Below are 15,038 nucleotides of genomic sequence, written 5' to 3' on the forward strand. Positions count from 1 at the left end.
ACCAAAGCCAGTAGTTAAATATGTTTAAGCTCTGAAGCATTAAGAAAAGTCATTGTTATAAAACCCACCTTTACACTGCTGGCTATATTCCAGTACATGGAGCCCTGCAACATTGCTCGTGGGCCAAGAATTATGATGATGTGTATACTTACTAGACTGACCTCTCCAAGATTCTGCAATGACTTCAAATTTCCATAGTTCAAACTAATCTTTAATACGAAAGGAAGAAATGGTAGTTCCTCCCCATAACACTATTTTATTTGTCACAAATACCTCTCCTTTTTCAGCTTCCATTCTCCGGCAGATTTCTGCATTAGATACATGGAACAATTTTCCAAGGAAAAAACCCAAAGACTGCTTTATTTTCATTCTAGATAGGTGTACCATTTGTGACGTGCAGGGCCAGCACTGGGGCTTTTGCCGCCCAAGTGGCGGGGAAAAAAAAAAGCCGCAATTGTGATCCGCAGCAGCTCCACTGCACCGCTTTCTTCTTTAGCAGCAATTCGGCGGCAGGTCCTTCCCTCCAAGAGGGACCGAGCAACCTGCTGCTGAATTGCTGCCTAAGAGCCCGACGTGCTCCCCTTCCCCTTGGCCGCCTCAAGCACCTGCTTGCTGAGCTGGTGCCTGGAGCTGGCCGTGGTGACGGGTTAGATCACAGAAACCCCCTTGGGAACTGCCAAGTGATGTGCCAAGACTACTTCTGCCCCTGCTTTTCCTGCCAGCTCAGGACCGCTGTACCCTGCCCTGCTGAGCCAGACATGCCCATCTGCTCCAATAAAAACCTAGGGTCTGAATTACTTGCTGCAGACTTAACTGAAAGCAGCTTGCAGAAGTGTTCTTGTCTTTAACACTCAGATGCCCAACTCCCAATGGGGTCTAAACCCAAATATATCTGTTTACTCTTTATAAACTCATATACTGTTCGCCTCTGGAACGCTGATAGAGAGATATGCACTGCTGTTCCCCCCCCTCCAACCCCATATTAACAAATACTCTGAGTTAATTAATAAGTAAAAAATGATTTTATTAAATACAGAAAGTAGGATTCAAGTGGTTTCAAGTAGAAACAGACAGAACAAAGTGAATTACCAAGCAAAATAAAATAAAACAGGCAAATCTAAGCCTAATACAGTAATACAACTGAGTACAGACAAAGAGACTTTCAGGGTGAGATTTTTAAGTCTCAATAAGTCTCTTTCACAGACTGGACAACTTCCTAGTCTGGGCACAGTCCTTTCCCCTGGTACAGCCCTTGTTCCAGCTCAGGTGGTAGCTAGGGGATGGCTCTCATTTGTGGGTTTTGGGGGAAGTGGAGCCAGCAGCTGAAGGGTTTTGTCTCTTCAACCCCATAACAGCCAGTTCATGCTTCTGGGCCTCAACAGATATCTTGTGGGCAGCCTCTTCTGCCTCCATTGCTCTTTTGAGGGCAGCCACCTCCCTGGCTGTTTCAGCCTCCATAGCTCTCTTGTGGGCAGCCTCTCCTGCCTCCATTGCTCTTTTGAGGGCAGCCACCTCCCTGGCTGTTTCAGCCTTCATAGCTCTCTTGTGGGCAACCTCTTCTGCCTCAATGCTCTTTTGTGGGCAGCCACCTCCCCGGCTTCCTCTGCCCCTTTGAGTTTCAATGGAAACTCCCGGTCCTTTTCCTTCTCTTCCGCTTCCAATCTAGCCAGCACTACTTAGAACCTGCTTCACTGGTAGTCATTTTCCTGCTTTCTTGTGCCGGGCCATACCATTCTTATGGTACCAAACCACAGCCCTGAAAAGCCTTTGGTTATATTTATCCTGGCTAATAAAGTAAAGTCTATTCTCATGTTTATAAGATATTGGTGAACAAAACACAAGTCTCAAGCTCCAAAACCTTCTTAGTTATCCAAAAATTATGGATAATTTAGCCAAACACTTCAAAAAATAAGTCATGGTTAGAGGTTTTGTCTCAAGAATTACATAATACTACACATTCTCCATAACTATGAGAAAAGTATCAGTTGAATCATAAATTAATGTCAAGTTCTAATTCTATAATAGAAAACTTCAAGTTGTGCTTCAAATTGTCTTGTAAAAAAACCTTCTCCTTTTATAAATTAAAAAAACAAAACAAGTCTGTTGTTCCCAAAAGTATATATGGTTAGCTTGGACTTGCGCTTCTGAAATGAGATAAACAACCAATGTGGGGACAGAATATTTTAAGTGTTATGTATTCCTAAATCTAACAATTTAGGATTAAGTATTGTTAATTGTATACATACCAGTGCTAGATGCTTCACAGAGATGCCCAAGACAAGTTACTGCTCTCAAGAGCCCCAAAACTAAGGGGGTAGATATGACAAACAAGAGAAGGCAGAATGTACACAAGCAAGCGCTGGCAGAGACATGGATTACAGAGATAGTGAGTTTACATATACATGTAACATACATTATAATGGTTCAGAAGGTTTTGGTATTTACTGTAGGATTTTTTTTTAAGTGAGTGATCCGAATGAGATCAAGGACTCGAAGAAAAGGACAAGTCTAAATTTGATGCACAATGTAACAGAGGAGCAGCAAAATGACTCAAAAGAAGAGTGAGTGGGAGGTGACATGGTAAAAGTTCTTGGCGAGAATGATGACTTTAGTACAGCAGCATTTCGGATAGAGTGGGGGCTATCAGTTACCACAGACATAGATGCCGACTCTGTTGGTGCTCCAGCCCTGGAGCACCCATGGAAAAAAAATTAGTAGGTGCTTAGCACCCACCAGCAGCCAGCTCTCCCCTTCCCAGCACCTCCCACCCACTGCCAGCTCTGCCAATTAATTCCTCCCCCTCCCTCCATTGCCTCCTGCCTGCCACGATCAGCTGTTCCGCAGTGTACAGGAGGTGCTGGGAAGGAAGGGGGAGGAGTTAGGATGGGGCACACTCAGGGGAGGTGGCAGCAGAGGAAATGGGAGAAGGGGTGAGATGGGGGCAGGGGTTGGGAGAAGGGGTCAGGGCCTGGGGCAGAGCACTCCCAGGGCTTGGAGGAAGCCAGCACCTATGGCCACAGTGATCAAATTATTAAACAAGACTGTTACACACCTCAGAGGAGAAGATTCTAATAGTCATGATGGAATATGAGTAGGGTATGGACGAGCAATTTGGCTGAAATGTTGTGGAGGAAGAAGTGACGGGACTTAATTTTGGCTTGAGGTTGAGAGAAGAAGACAGGAGTCAAATATTATGCTCTTACAGAGAGCAAGAAATTATTCCTGCTGGAGTGCTTTCTTAAGACATTTCTCACTCTTGTTGTTCTGGGGTGCAGGGCACGGTTAAGGTATATCCCTCAAAGTTCAAAGGCAGCAGAAATGGGGAAGCGTGGAGGAGGTGACTACAGGATTTAATTTGTCTGTTGCTGTCTCACCTACCCTCTCACATCATGTTAGTGAGTCTGCCCAGGGAGCAAGAAGGTCTGATAATGGATTAGTACTTCTGTTAAATACCACTAAGGGAAAATTGGATGTTTTTGCCTCTGAAGTTGGGAAAAAAATACCACTCTCTAATTTTGAAGACAAATGAGCAGTTTCTAAGATTTAAATCAATATGACTTGGATGCTAGCAGACCAGGTGGCAGCTCATGCCAAGGCTCCAGGCCCCACTGAACACTGACAAATGCACAGCTGGAAACCAGTCTGGCTTACCTGCGTGTTAGTACTGTTAAGATAAATATTAGAGTTGTAAGAATATGTTTGGTACCTAGACCTTATGAACAATATAGGAAGCTGTATGTAGTGATCTCACTTATAACTTCTGTAGCCCATAGTATTGAGTGTTTGTATTGTTATACTGAGTGTTTGTATTGTAAACCTCTATAACTGTGTAACTCACTAAACAGGACAAGCAGCATTAATTCAGGTAAAGTGCTCCTGCACACCAGATGATCCATTGAAGGCAAATGAGGCAACGCATAGCATCAGAGGATAGAGACCTTGTTGACTGCATCCCTCACTCCCTCCAAGACCTGAGCATGACCTCATCCCATCAGCTTGGATTCCAGGTGATACAGGATAAAAATCCCAGACAAGGAGAAACTGGGATCTTTATGCTGTCTGGATTCTGAGGGGCAAAGATTCCTAAACATAAGAAAGAGATCCCCATGCTGTGTGGCATGGGTCAGCCCTAAAAGACATAAGCGTGTATAATAAGCAGCTTTATATTACCTTTTAAATCAAAGACTGTAACTCATTTGTGTGTATGTTTCCTGTTTTAACCTTGTAAATAAGATTTATTAACTAAGAAATGAGTTTAGTTAGTTTATTACAGGATTGGCTACAGGCTGCATCTTGGGCTTGAGATCTAAGTACAACTGACCTGAGGTAAGTGACCGGTTCTTAGGAATCGGGAATAACTTGAATATTGTTGGGATTTTTGTTGTAAAGTGACCATCTATAGTCCAGCTTGCCTGGGTGGCAAGACAGACTGGAGTGCCCAAGGGGACTGTCTGTAACTCCATGGTAAGACTGTTACAGTGCTTTAGGACATCACACCTGTTACTGGGTTGGTGAAATCTAGTTTTAGAACATACAACCAGTTTTGGGTTTCTGTCCTGCTTTCTGATAGTCTGACCTGAGGCTGGCACTCACAGTCATTAGCCACTCCAGACTGTGTGACACTGACAATTGAACTGGACAGTCTGAAAAACTGTAAGAAGCTGTAATTAATTAATAGTTTATTGCACAGAAGGATGAAACACAAGAAAATGTCACAAATTCATACTGGTTGTATATGAGGAAATGGTGGGTTTGGCTAAAGGGATCTCAGAATTATTAGGAAAAAAAGTTCCAAAAGCACTGATATACCGAGTGGGATAAACACAGCATTCCAAAACCCAAGTCTATACAAGATACAACTGGGATTTGTCTTTAAAAAAAAAATGGTAACAAATAACCATACACAGATTACCCTTTTGTGCTAAGCCAAATACATAGAGAAGTTTCACAAATTATAGAAGCAAAGAAAGAGATAGATATAAGACAGTCTAAATACACTATATTGAAAGGACAACTCAATTCAGAAGATGCATTTCTGAACTATCCGAGTAAGTGTCTTTGAATATGGGCAAGGCTACCATAAAATTCAGATGGTGAACTTTTTTGCTCTTTATGGTTTTGTTTGTTCAATTTTGAAGAGAGTAAAAGCTGATCTACAAAAGAAAACATAGGTTTATGCCTTTGTTTTTTTATATGTACAAGGAAGACCTGAAAGATTATTTTGTTTTCAAAAACTAAATATTACTTTTTTCATTTTTAAGCAGAATAGAACTTCAAGTCTTGTCTATCCTGATTTCCCTACAAGACTCTATGGATGACTGAAGAATTGGTATGATTTGGATAAAGAAATGTAAACCTTGACAAACTGAAAAATGAAGTGATTATTATTCAGACTATTTCAAACTTTTTTTTTTAACTTGCACATTTAAATTCAATGTCTGAGAAATATTTAGAAAACATTAGTCCAGGCTTTTCAATTAAGGGATGATAAAGTTAATAATGTATATCTAAACACAGCCAATGAAACCTAAAGCAAAATCAAGGAAGACAAAACTTGATATACCTGTTAACTCCAGAGTAACAAACCAAGCAGAATTTTTTAAAAGAACATGCACACAGTTTCAAATCTTATATACCATAAAAGGGCACTAACCCCCTTCTTCCCCTTCCTTTTTGTGAGTCATATCAGTTAATTTAGCATACCTTATAAAAAGGTTTGATCATCTTTCTTTCAGTGTTCTCAAGTGGGATCAGATCTGTCAACCCCACTGCATCAGGCAGAAGCTCTTGAGAGGAAGTATATATAAAACGGAAGCCTCCAAAGAGACAGAGACTATTCCCAACTCCCATCACTGAACTGAGTTAGTGAAACTGTAACAGATTTTGATCATTCTTTTTTATAATATATATTTAAGATAACTAAAATATTTAGCTTACTGCAACTAATCACACCAGCTTTCTATTTTCCTTGAAATGTGGGCCTCTTCATCCCATTAGCAAGATATGTTGAGCTCATATAAAACCACCATATGCAAGTCTTGTAATATATTGCTGATACACACGCAAATACAGAAACAGAAGAGCTTTCCAAAAAGTTACTGAAACACTATACAACTGTTAAGTGCAATCTTGTCATTGTTTGTTAGCTAGTTTGTTAACATTTTGATACAGAGTAAAGACTTCTTGTGGGAAAACAGATGAAATTACAGTCCCTTTGTTTATCAGAATGCAGCACGAAAACAGATCAACCCAAGCCTCTTAGTACTGACTGTGCATCAGAGAAATTATAAAGGACAGTTTGTATTTACGTTTACGGTAACTCTTGTGGGCTTGGTGGTACAGATAGAGGAAACTGAAGTTACATATTATTTATGTGTATTATTGTCACACCTAGGAGCCTGAGCCATGGACCAGGACTCCACTGTGCTAGGGGCTATACAAACACAGTCCATGGTACAGACTAACTCTATATGTGAGTTCAGGATTCTAAACAAACCAAAGACAGAGACTATCACATATTTTCCTAGGACAAGGTAGTAATGATTCTTCACAACACAGAGGTGCATCCACACTAAGAAAAAAAAAGCTAACATGATGTAACAGCAAACCTAATGGATGCTAAACTCTTAGTGAAGATAACGGTTTGTAATCTAAGACATACAAAAACTACAAACTGCCTTGCATTCATTAGGATTTTAACATGTGATGGCTAACACCATTTTTTCCCTAGTGACAAGGCCATAAGGAAGAGTGGGTGTGAGGGTAAAAAATGTCTTAGCTATTAAAGTATACAAATGCTGCTTCTAGTCTGAAGATTAAAGGAGCTCAACAGATTGCTCCTCCATAGCAGCAAAGGAAGCTAAATCCTACCTTTGAAAGCATATGCTGTTCCATCGGTGAGGCGAAAGAGAGAGACCATCATTCCCAGTCCACTGTTATAAAAACCAGACAAACATGCCTCTGCTGCAGGGGTGGGCAAACTACGGCATGCAGGCCGGATCCAGCCCCTTAGCGCTTTGGATCTGGCCCTTGGGATTGCCCCCCGTGATGTCACAGGCCCCGCACCACTCTCAGAAGTGGCCCTTGGGAAGGGGGGCAGAGGGCTCCACGTACTTTGCCCTTGTCTCCAGGCACTGCCCCCCGCAGCTCCCATTGGCCAGGAATGGGGAACCCTGGTCAATGGGAGCTTTGGGGCAGGTACCTGGAGGCGCGACAAGGGCAGCGCACGCAGAGCCCTCCGCCCCACTCCTTGCCCAGGGATCACAGCACTTCCTGGAGCGGCATGGAGCCGAGACTAGGGCAGGCATGCAGGGAGCCTGCGCTGGCCCCAGTGCGCACCACTGCCATCCCAGAGCCACTTTAGGTAAGCAGCGCCGAGCTGGAGCTTGAACCCCTCTTGCACCCGCCCCCCAACTCCCTTCCCACATCTCACACCCCTCCTGCACCCCAACTCCCGGCCCTGAGCCCCCTCATACACCATGCACCCCTCCTGCACCCCCTGCCCTGAGCTCCCTCCTGCACCCCTATGCACCCCAACCCCCTGCCCTGAGCTCCCTCATGCACCCCAACCCCTTGCCCTGAGCCCTTTCCTGCACACTGTACCCATCCCACACCCCCTCCTGTACCCCAATCCCTTGCCCCGGCCCTGCATACAATTTCCCCACCCAGATGTGGCCCTCAGCCCAAAAAGTTTGCCCAGCACTGCTCTACTGTACTGGTTCATTGCTGATTCCAGAGACAGTAGAAGTTTTCCAAGTTAGTTGTGAAAGTGATGGTCTGGAAATCAGTTCCTTTAGCTAGCTACACTTTTGGTCCCATTCCCCACTTCACCACCAATTCTGTGATTTAATTTAAGGCTTAACTATCCTAGGGAAGTTTTGCATAAAAGTTTTCCACTGTTGGTAGTGGTGGAGCTGAACCAGCGTTAATAATGTTGGAAGCCATAGCCTAGATGGCCACTGGCACTTTTCACCAAAATCATACTGCTTCAGTGTTCAGGGGCAGGCGATGGAGAAAAGAGCCAGGTCAATTACAAGGGGAAGTCACTTTCTTCCACAGAGGAAACACATTTTTAGGTGTGGGGCACTGCAGAAGGGATCTGCAGCTAGAAAAAGTGGGATGGAGGATGGTGAAACTGGAGGGTCTAAGAGCTGTGTGAATGGGGGGAGGAGCACACACAAGGTTTGGTCAGGCTGGAACATAACATCTCTTTTCTAACAATTCTTCTTATCCACTTAGCAATAAACTCTGGCCAGCTACATGTGTTGCTGGGCCCTGGCATAAGCAATTAATTGAACTTTACCCAAAATGAGATTGGGGCTTTTCAAATTCCTCTCTCAAAGAAGTTGACATCCCAGGTTTCACTATCTGTGAGAGCATGCAGAGCTCAGCGGAGGCACGACTAAGGCCAGCAGAAGCAGACAAGGGCTTCAAGTTTCCTTAAGGTGTAGCGGTTAGTAGCTAGACAACTACATTGAAACAAGTCCAAGTTTTAACATATTTAGGCAGGGTGTCCCACAAGACAAGAGTTTTCCTGCATAATGGATCCTGGTTCAGCCCAGGGCCAGATCCACAGTAAATCCACCAATTGTAGCAACTGGGAGCCCCAGTCACAGACCAGGACCCAGTTATGGTAGGCACTATACAACCACAGAACAAAAAGAGAGTCCCTGACCCATAGAGCTTTTCCAAGCTAAGCATAAGACAAGGAACAACAATACTGGTCAGCTGTTTGTCCTGAATCAGCCCAGGGCTGGATCCACAGTTAATCCACCATTGCTAGGATGAGCACACACTACTCTGGTTGCCTATAGTCACAATTATATAACTCACTTATTTCTGAAGGCTTTGGAATATCTTCAGAATGAAGATGTGTATAGGCTTATATAAATAAAAGGTGCAATATACAGCAAGATTTTTTCCTTAAAAATGTAACTCAAGTAAAAGGTGCTTTTGAAAACTGAACCACTCTCAACAGGGAAAGCAAAGTACTGACAGCACTCCCAGTTTCCAGCTATAAGTTCCAACCAATGGGCCTTAGCTATGTTCTACAAGCAGCAAAGAGTCCTGTGGCACCTTACAGACTAACAGACGTATTGGGGCATGAGCTTTCATGGGTGAATACCCACTTCGTTGGAAGCAGCACACCCAAAGATAAGTTAGTTCAGTCACAATACTGAGATTGCATCAATGGTAGCAAGTAGTGTGAACTGCAATATCTAAATATTTAGCGTGTTCATAACCATGGTACATAATGGATGTTTGTCTAGTATGGAACAGACCAAGATCACTCCCCAGCTCATTTTATATAGGTCACAACAATGTCTTTTGGTCATTACCAAGCCAGCACAGATTCAAGATAGTGGCGTTGATATGAAAGATATTTGCATCTTATCAACCACTCCAGGTGTCACAAACAATTTCTACACTGAATAATTTCTGCCAGGGATAAATATTAATTTTGAGGAGCCACATGGATCAGCTGATTGAACATCTATTTTTATGCATAATTCAAAATTATTTAAAATAACCCAAAAGTGACCATCATACTTAATCATTGGTTTCTGATTTCTACTTAAATCTTCTCCCTCCCCAGAATATTAACATAGCAGAACCAGACATTCTTTGTCTCACATGACCACTTCCATCATTCTTCCTGATCTCCATCCAACGCAACGAACTACTAAGAAATCATCAGTGCCAACTGCAGCATCAAATTCAGCGGAGCCAGGTGCAGAATGAAATTCATTTGGATCACAACACAAACCTAGTCAGGCATTTTCACTCTGCAATTCAATGTGCATGTAAAGCATTTCTCAGATGTCAAGAATTCCCACACCTAGAGCATACCAGGCTACAGTGCCCTGCGTTTCAACCATTATTACCCAGCAGGTCTGACTGAGTTCAAGCACCTGTCTTTCTTTCCTTCAGGAGTCTGTGAACAGGATGTACAGTGATCAGATAGCCTTCTTAAAACCAAAGTATTGCTTAGTTCAGCAGTAGGAACAGAGCATTCAGAGAAAATGGATTTTAAAACAGTCTACATGCACGTCTACCTTGCCTAAAAGCTTCCCACCCCAAATAACAACCTAGGCAAGCTTAAACTTCTTCAGACATCTGCAGTAGGGTCCATCTGTCTCAGTCTGGTTTCCTCAAACAACTACACCGCCTCTTAAGAGACCATTCCTTTTTAAAACTTCCAGTTCTTCTATCTCCTACATTTACAGGCCTTTTCCAGTCCTGGTAGCCTCTTAACTACTCAAGTGTTTGGCTCAAAATAAGTCATTTCTCAGTATTCTCTCCTTTCCTGGTGGCTATTCCTGACAGCTCCCTCTTAAGCTAATTATAGCCATATAGTAAACATCCAAATAACCAGGTCAACATACAGTTTTTAATAGAAATGTAAGGCTAAAGGGGGTCTCAAGAGGTCAAGTCCAGTCCCCTGCACTCAGGCAGACCCAAGTTTATGAATTTATAAATTATTACAAAGCCACCCTAGTTCCATCACAGGGGTAAGAGAAAAATGCTGAAAATGAAACTCAGAAATACATAAGTAAACAGAGAAACAAGTATGGGAAGAGGAAGATAAACAGAATAGGGACAGAGACAACAGTGGTACTCCCAATATTGGCATCCTATCTAAATTTGGTTTTCAAGAATCTTTTGCAAAGTTTACAAACAAGATACTAAAAGTGCATTCTGGTAGCCCACTAAATTACTCAGTGAATACATCTGTTCACCTTTATTAATTTAATAAGGACAGGCTACAAGGAAGGAACTATCTTTTTGTTCTGTGTCAGTACAGTGCCTAGCACAGGGGTCAGCAAACTCTGGCACGCAGCTCGCCAGGGTAAGCACCCTGGCGGGCCAGGCCAGTTTGTTTACCTGCCGCGTCGGCAGGTTTGGTGGACTGCGGATCCCAATGGCTGCGGTTCGCCGTCCCTGGCCAATGGGGGTGGCAGGAAGCTGTGGCCAGCACATCCCTCACCCGCGTCGCCTCCCTATACCTAAATACCGTGGAAAATCTTATCTGTAGGGGATTTATACATAGAGATTTTTACAAGCTTGTCCAAATATCAAATATGCCCTGTAACTAGAAACAGAAGGTTTGCACAACAGAAAAAATAAAAGCATTTCACACATTCTGTCTAAATAATTAGTGTAAGGTATTTCCGTATTCCAGGGCCCCACAAACAGAAATATATTAGGGCTGTCAAGCAATTAAAAAAATTAATTGTGATTAATCGCACCGTTAAACAATAATAGAATACCATTTATTTAACTATTTTGGATGTTTTCTACATTTTCAAATACAGTATATTGATTTCAATTAAAGCACAGAATACGAAGTGTATAGTGCTCACTTTATTTTTTATTACAAATATTTGCACTGTAAAAAACAAAATAAATAGTATTTTTCAATTCACCTAATAAAAGTACTGTAGTGCAATCTCTTTATCATGGTAGTTGAACTTACAAATGTAGAATTACGTAAAAAAACCCTGCATTCAAAAATAAAACAAAGTCCAATCAGTCCTACTTCTTGTTCAGCCAATCACTCAGACAAACAAGTTTGTCTACATTTGCAGAAGATAATGCTGCCTGCTTCTTGTTTACAATGTCACTTGAAAGTGAGAACAGGCATTTGCATGGCACTGTTATAGCCGGTGTCACAAGATATTTACATGCCAGATGTGCTAAAGATTCATATGTCCCTTGATGCTTCAACCACCATTCCAGAGGATATGCGTCCATGCTGATTATAGGTCCTGCTTGATAATGATTCAAAGCAGTGTGGACTGATGCATGTTCATTGTCATCGTCTGAGTCAGATGTCAACAGCAGAAGGTTGATTTTTATTTTTTTTTGGTGGTTTGGGTTCTGTGTTTCCATGTCAGACTGTTGCTATTTTAAGACTTCTGAAAGCATGCTTCACACTTCATCCCTCTCAGATTTTGGAAGGCACTTCGGATTCTTAAATCTTGAATGCTGTAAATATCTTTACAAATTTCACATTGATATCTTCTTTGCATTTTGTCAAATTTGCAGTGAAAGTGTTCTTAAAATGAGCAACATGTGCTGAGTCATCATCCGAGACTGCTATAACATGAAATATATGGCAGAAAGTAGGTAAAACAGAGCAGTAGACATACAATTCTCCCCCAAGAAGTTCAGTCACTAATTTAATTAACACATTATTTTTTTAATAAATGTCATCAGCATGGAAGCATATCCTCTGGAATGATGGTCAAAGTATAAAGAGACACAGGAATCTTTAGAGCATCTGGTACCTAAATATCTTGCAATACCAGCTACAACGGTGCTATGCGAATGCCTGTTTTCACTTTCAGGTGACACTGTAATTAAGTAGTGGGCAGCATTATCTCCCGTAAATGTAAACAAACTTTGCAATTGGCTGAATGAAAAGTAGGACTCAGTGGACCTGTAGACTCTAAATTTTTACATTTTTTTGTTTTTGAGTACAGTTATGTAACAAAACAAAGTCATTTGAAGTTACACTTTCATGATAAAGAGACTGTACAACAGTACTCATATGAGATGTATTGAAAAATACTACTTTTTATCATTTTTAAGTACAAATATTTGTAGCAAAAATAATATAAAGTGAGCACTACACTTTGTATTCTGTGTTATAACTGAAATCAATATATTTTAAAATGTAGAAAAAGATCAAAAATATTTAATAAATTTCAATTGGTATTCTATTGTTTAACAGTCCGATTAATCGTGATTTTTTTTTGAGTTAATCAAGTGATTAACTGACAGTCCTAATCTCTCTCGCGCACGCATGCTCTCTCTATATATATAGTAGTCGTGCACTCTTCTGTCTTCCAGACTACTTTTTTTTTTTTAATGTATTTCAACTTTTACATAGATTACTTATAGATTTGAAACACTACATATCTTCGAAGCATGTAAAACATAATAAAGTTCTGATGAATTATGTAAATGCAATGTATTATTATTATTAAATGAACAAATGATCTGAACAATACCATAAGACTTCAGTCTAAATTGAGATCTAAATATAAGGATAAATATCATCCTGAATGACACTGTCTACAAATAAGATTTACATAACACTGAACTACACTACCAATACCCTGACAGTATGAAACAGCTAAGCTCTAAATTCCTTTTCCCAAAAGACTTCATTCTAATCATATTTCAGTGACATGAGGTTTTAGGATTCATTATCAGAAGAGAGACAGAATACTAAAGAACTCAAAAAGTTGTACTTTCTAAAACTTCTAGCCCAGTTTATTTTTAAAAGAAGACAAACAACAGTGGTTTGGTTAAAAAATTCCCCACATCATCTCAGGGAGGGGATGAAAGAAGAATGTCAAAAGCTAACAAAAAAGTGGCAACACGTATAAATAATGTAGGGACAGAAACCATGGATGGTGAAGGAATTAACCAAAAGCTGGCACAAGTTACAATGGCAGATTTCTAAAGGCAGATTTTGGAGAGGCCCTGAGCCACTTTCACTAACTTCAAGGGGCAGAGAGCTCAGTCTCTCCAGACTCTTCCAAGCCTTTGACAGCCCTCTCACCCATCTCTTCCCCACCGCCCATTCCTTCCTCACTTCTAACTCTTCTCGGTTCTTTGGCACCCTGGTTTCTCCCCCAAGAAGCCTTCGTTTATGAGACTCTAGGCCTATTATCACCCCACTTCGGCACTCTGCTGGATGCTCTCCTACAGCCCTCAGCAAGGACGGGTGCAGCGCCCCGCAAGCCTGCAGAAAGCAAGAAAGTGCCGCTGCCTCCCCTCTTAAATGCTACCAGGTTAAAGGGACGTTTTCAGAAAGCACATCAGTGGGACACCCTTGGGCACGAGGGCAGCTGACACCATTCAAACAGGAGCTACACCGCCGCCCCTGCGCCTCTCAGCCTGCTGCTTTCCAAGCGTGAGGCAAAGCTCCAAAAGGAGGGACACAACCCAACAGCCTCACGCAGGGCAACATCCAAGTGCTGTAACATCCCCCCAGCAGCTCGGGACCCGGCTCGCTGAAGTGACAGGCGGCAGCCACGGACACCCCGTACACACACCAAGGGAGGACGGACACCCCCAAACGAGCGGGGGACCCCCTGGGAGGACCCCGCACGACACACGGATCTGTGGGGTCGGCGCCTGCTCTGCCCCGCGAGCGGCAGGCGGAGGAGAGGCGGGATTTGGGGCCGGGAGCCGGGGCACCGCAGAGGTAACCTGGGGGTGGGGGGGCTCCCCGCTCTCACAGCCGCTGCCGTCCCGGGAGGCGGATCCACCCCCCGAGCTGCTGGGGGAAGTGAGAGCGCCACCGCCGGCAGCCCTTCCCTGGCCGCTCCCGGGCACTCACACGCGCACAGCTCCACCACGTAGGCATAGTAGGACCAGGCCACCACCAGGGCGATGAAGACCACGGGCACCCAGGCCAGCACCCTCTGGCAGCACTTGAGGACGTGGGACGGCGCCATCTTCCCTGGCGAGCCGCTGCAGGGCCGGCATCGGGGTTCGGCGGCGCCGGCGATGCTGCTGGCGCTGCAGCCGCTGCGGAGCCTCCCGCCGCCGTCCCGTCCCGTCCCCGCCCCGCACGCCGAGGGGGCCGGGCTTGTGCTGCGGCCGCCCCCCCGGAACTCGCTGCGGTGTGGGGCTCGCTGCACCGTAGGGCCCAGCCACTGTGTGGCCTGCCCAGAAACCTTCCCCCTCCCAATTTCCTTCCCGCCGCCTCCCCCGAGCTTTCCCACCCTCCCCAGCTTCTCCCCAGTGCCCTGAGCCTGGGCTCAGCCCACAAATACTCTCAGCCGCCTGCAGTGCTGCGCATTATCTGCATTGAGCAAAAAGCCTCGACCCCAATACCACCCCACTTTGCGTCCTAACCCCAGTCCCCTCACGCTAGCTCCCCCCCCACTATCTAGCCACTACCCTAACATCCAACAGCCCCCGCTCCAGTTCTCCCCAACCCATCTCATGGGCAAACTAGGGAGACATTGTCTAGGTGCAATTACTATAAAGAGGCCGCAAAACTGGATGAAAGACCA

At 43.6% G+C, this 15,038-nt stretch overlaps 1 protein-coding gene across 3 annotated transcripts in view; it reads right to left on the reverse strand.

Annotated features, from left to right (window-relative positions):
* The window catches only part of ZDHHC20 (zinc finger DHHC-type containing 20), a 72,820-nt gene extending 58,264 nt beyond the window's left edge, over positions 1–14,556 (reverse strand). For 2 of the 3 annotated variants that reach the window (XM_030561927.1, XM_030561917.1), the window contains exon 1: positions 14,357–14,556. In XM_030561927.1, coding sequence (XP_030417787.1) covers positions 14,357–14,474 — 118 coding nt within the window. In that variant the 5' untranslated portion in view covers positions 14,475–14,556. The remainder of the gene's footprint in view (positions 1–14,356) is intronic. The other variant, XM_030561935.1, reaches the window with a different exon arrangement.
* Positions 14,557–15,038: the final 482 nt, after the last annotated feature.

The sequence above is a fragment of the Gopherus evgoodei genome, chromosome 1 (genome assembly GCF_007399415.2).
Source record: "Gopherus evgoodei ecotype Sinaloan lineage chromosome 1, rGopEvg1_v1.p, whole genome shotgun sequence".
In the NCBI taxonomy this organism is placed as follows: Eukaryota; Metazoa; Chordata; order Testudines; family Testudinidae; genus Gopherus; species Gopherus evgoodei.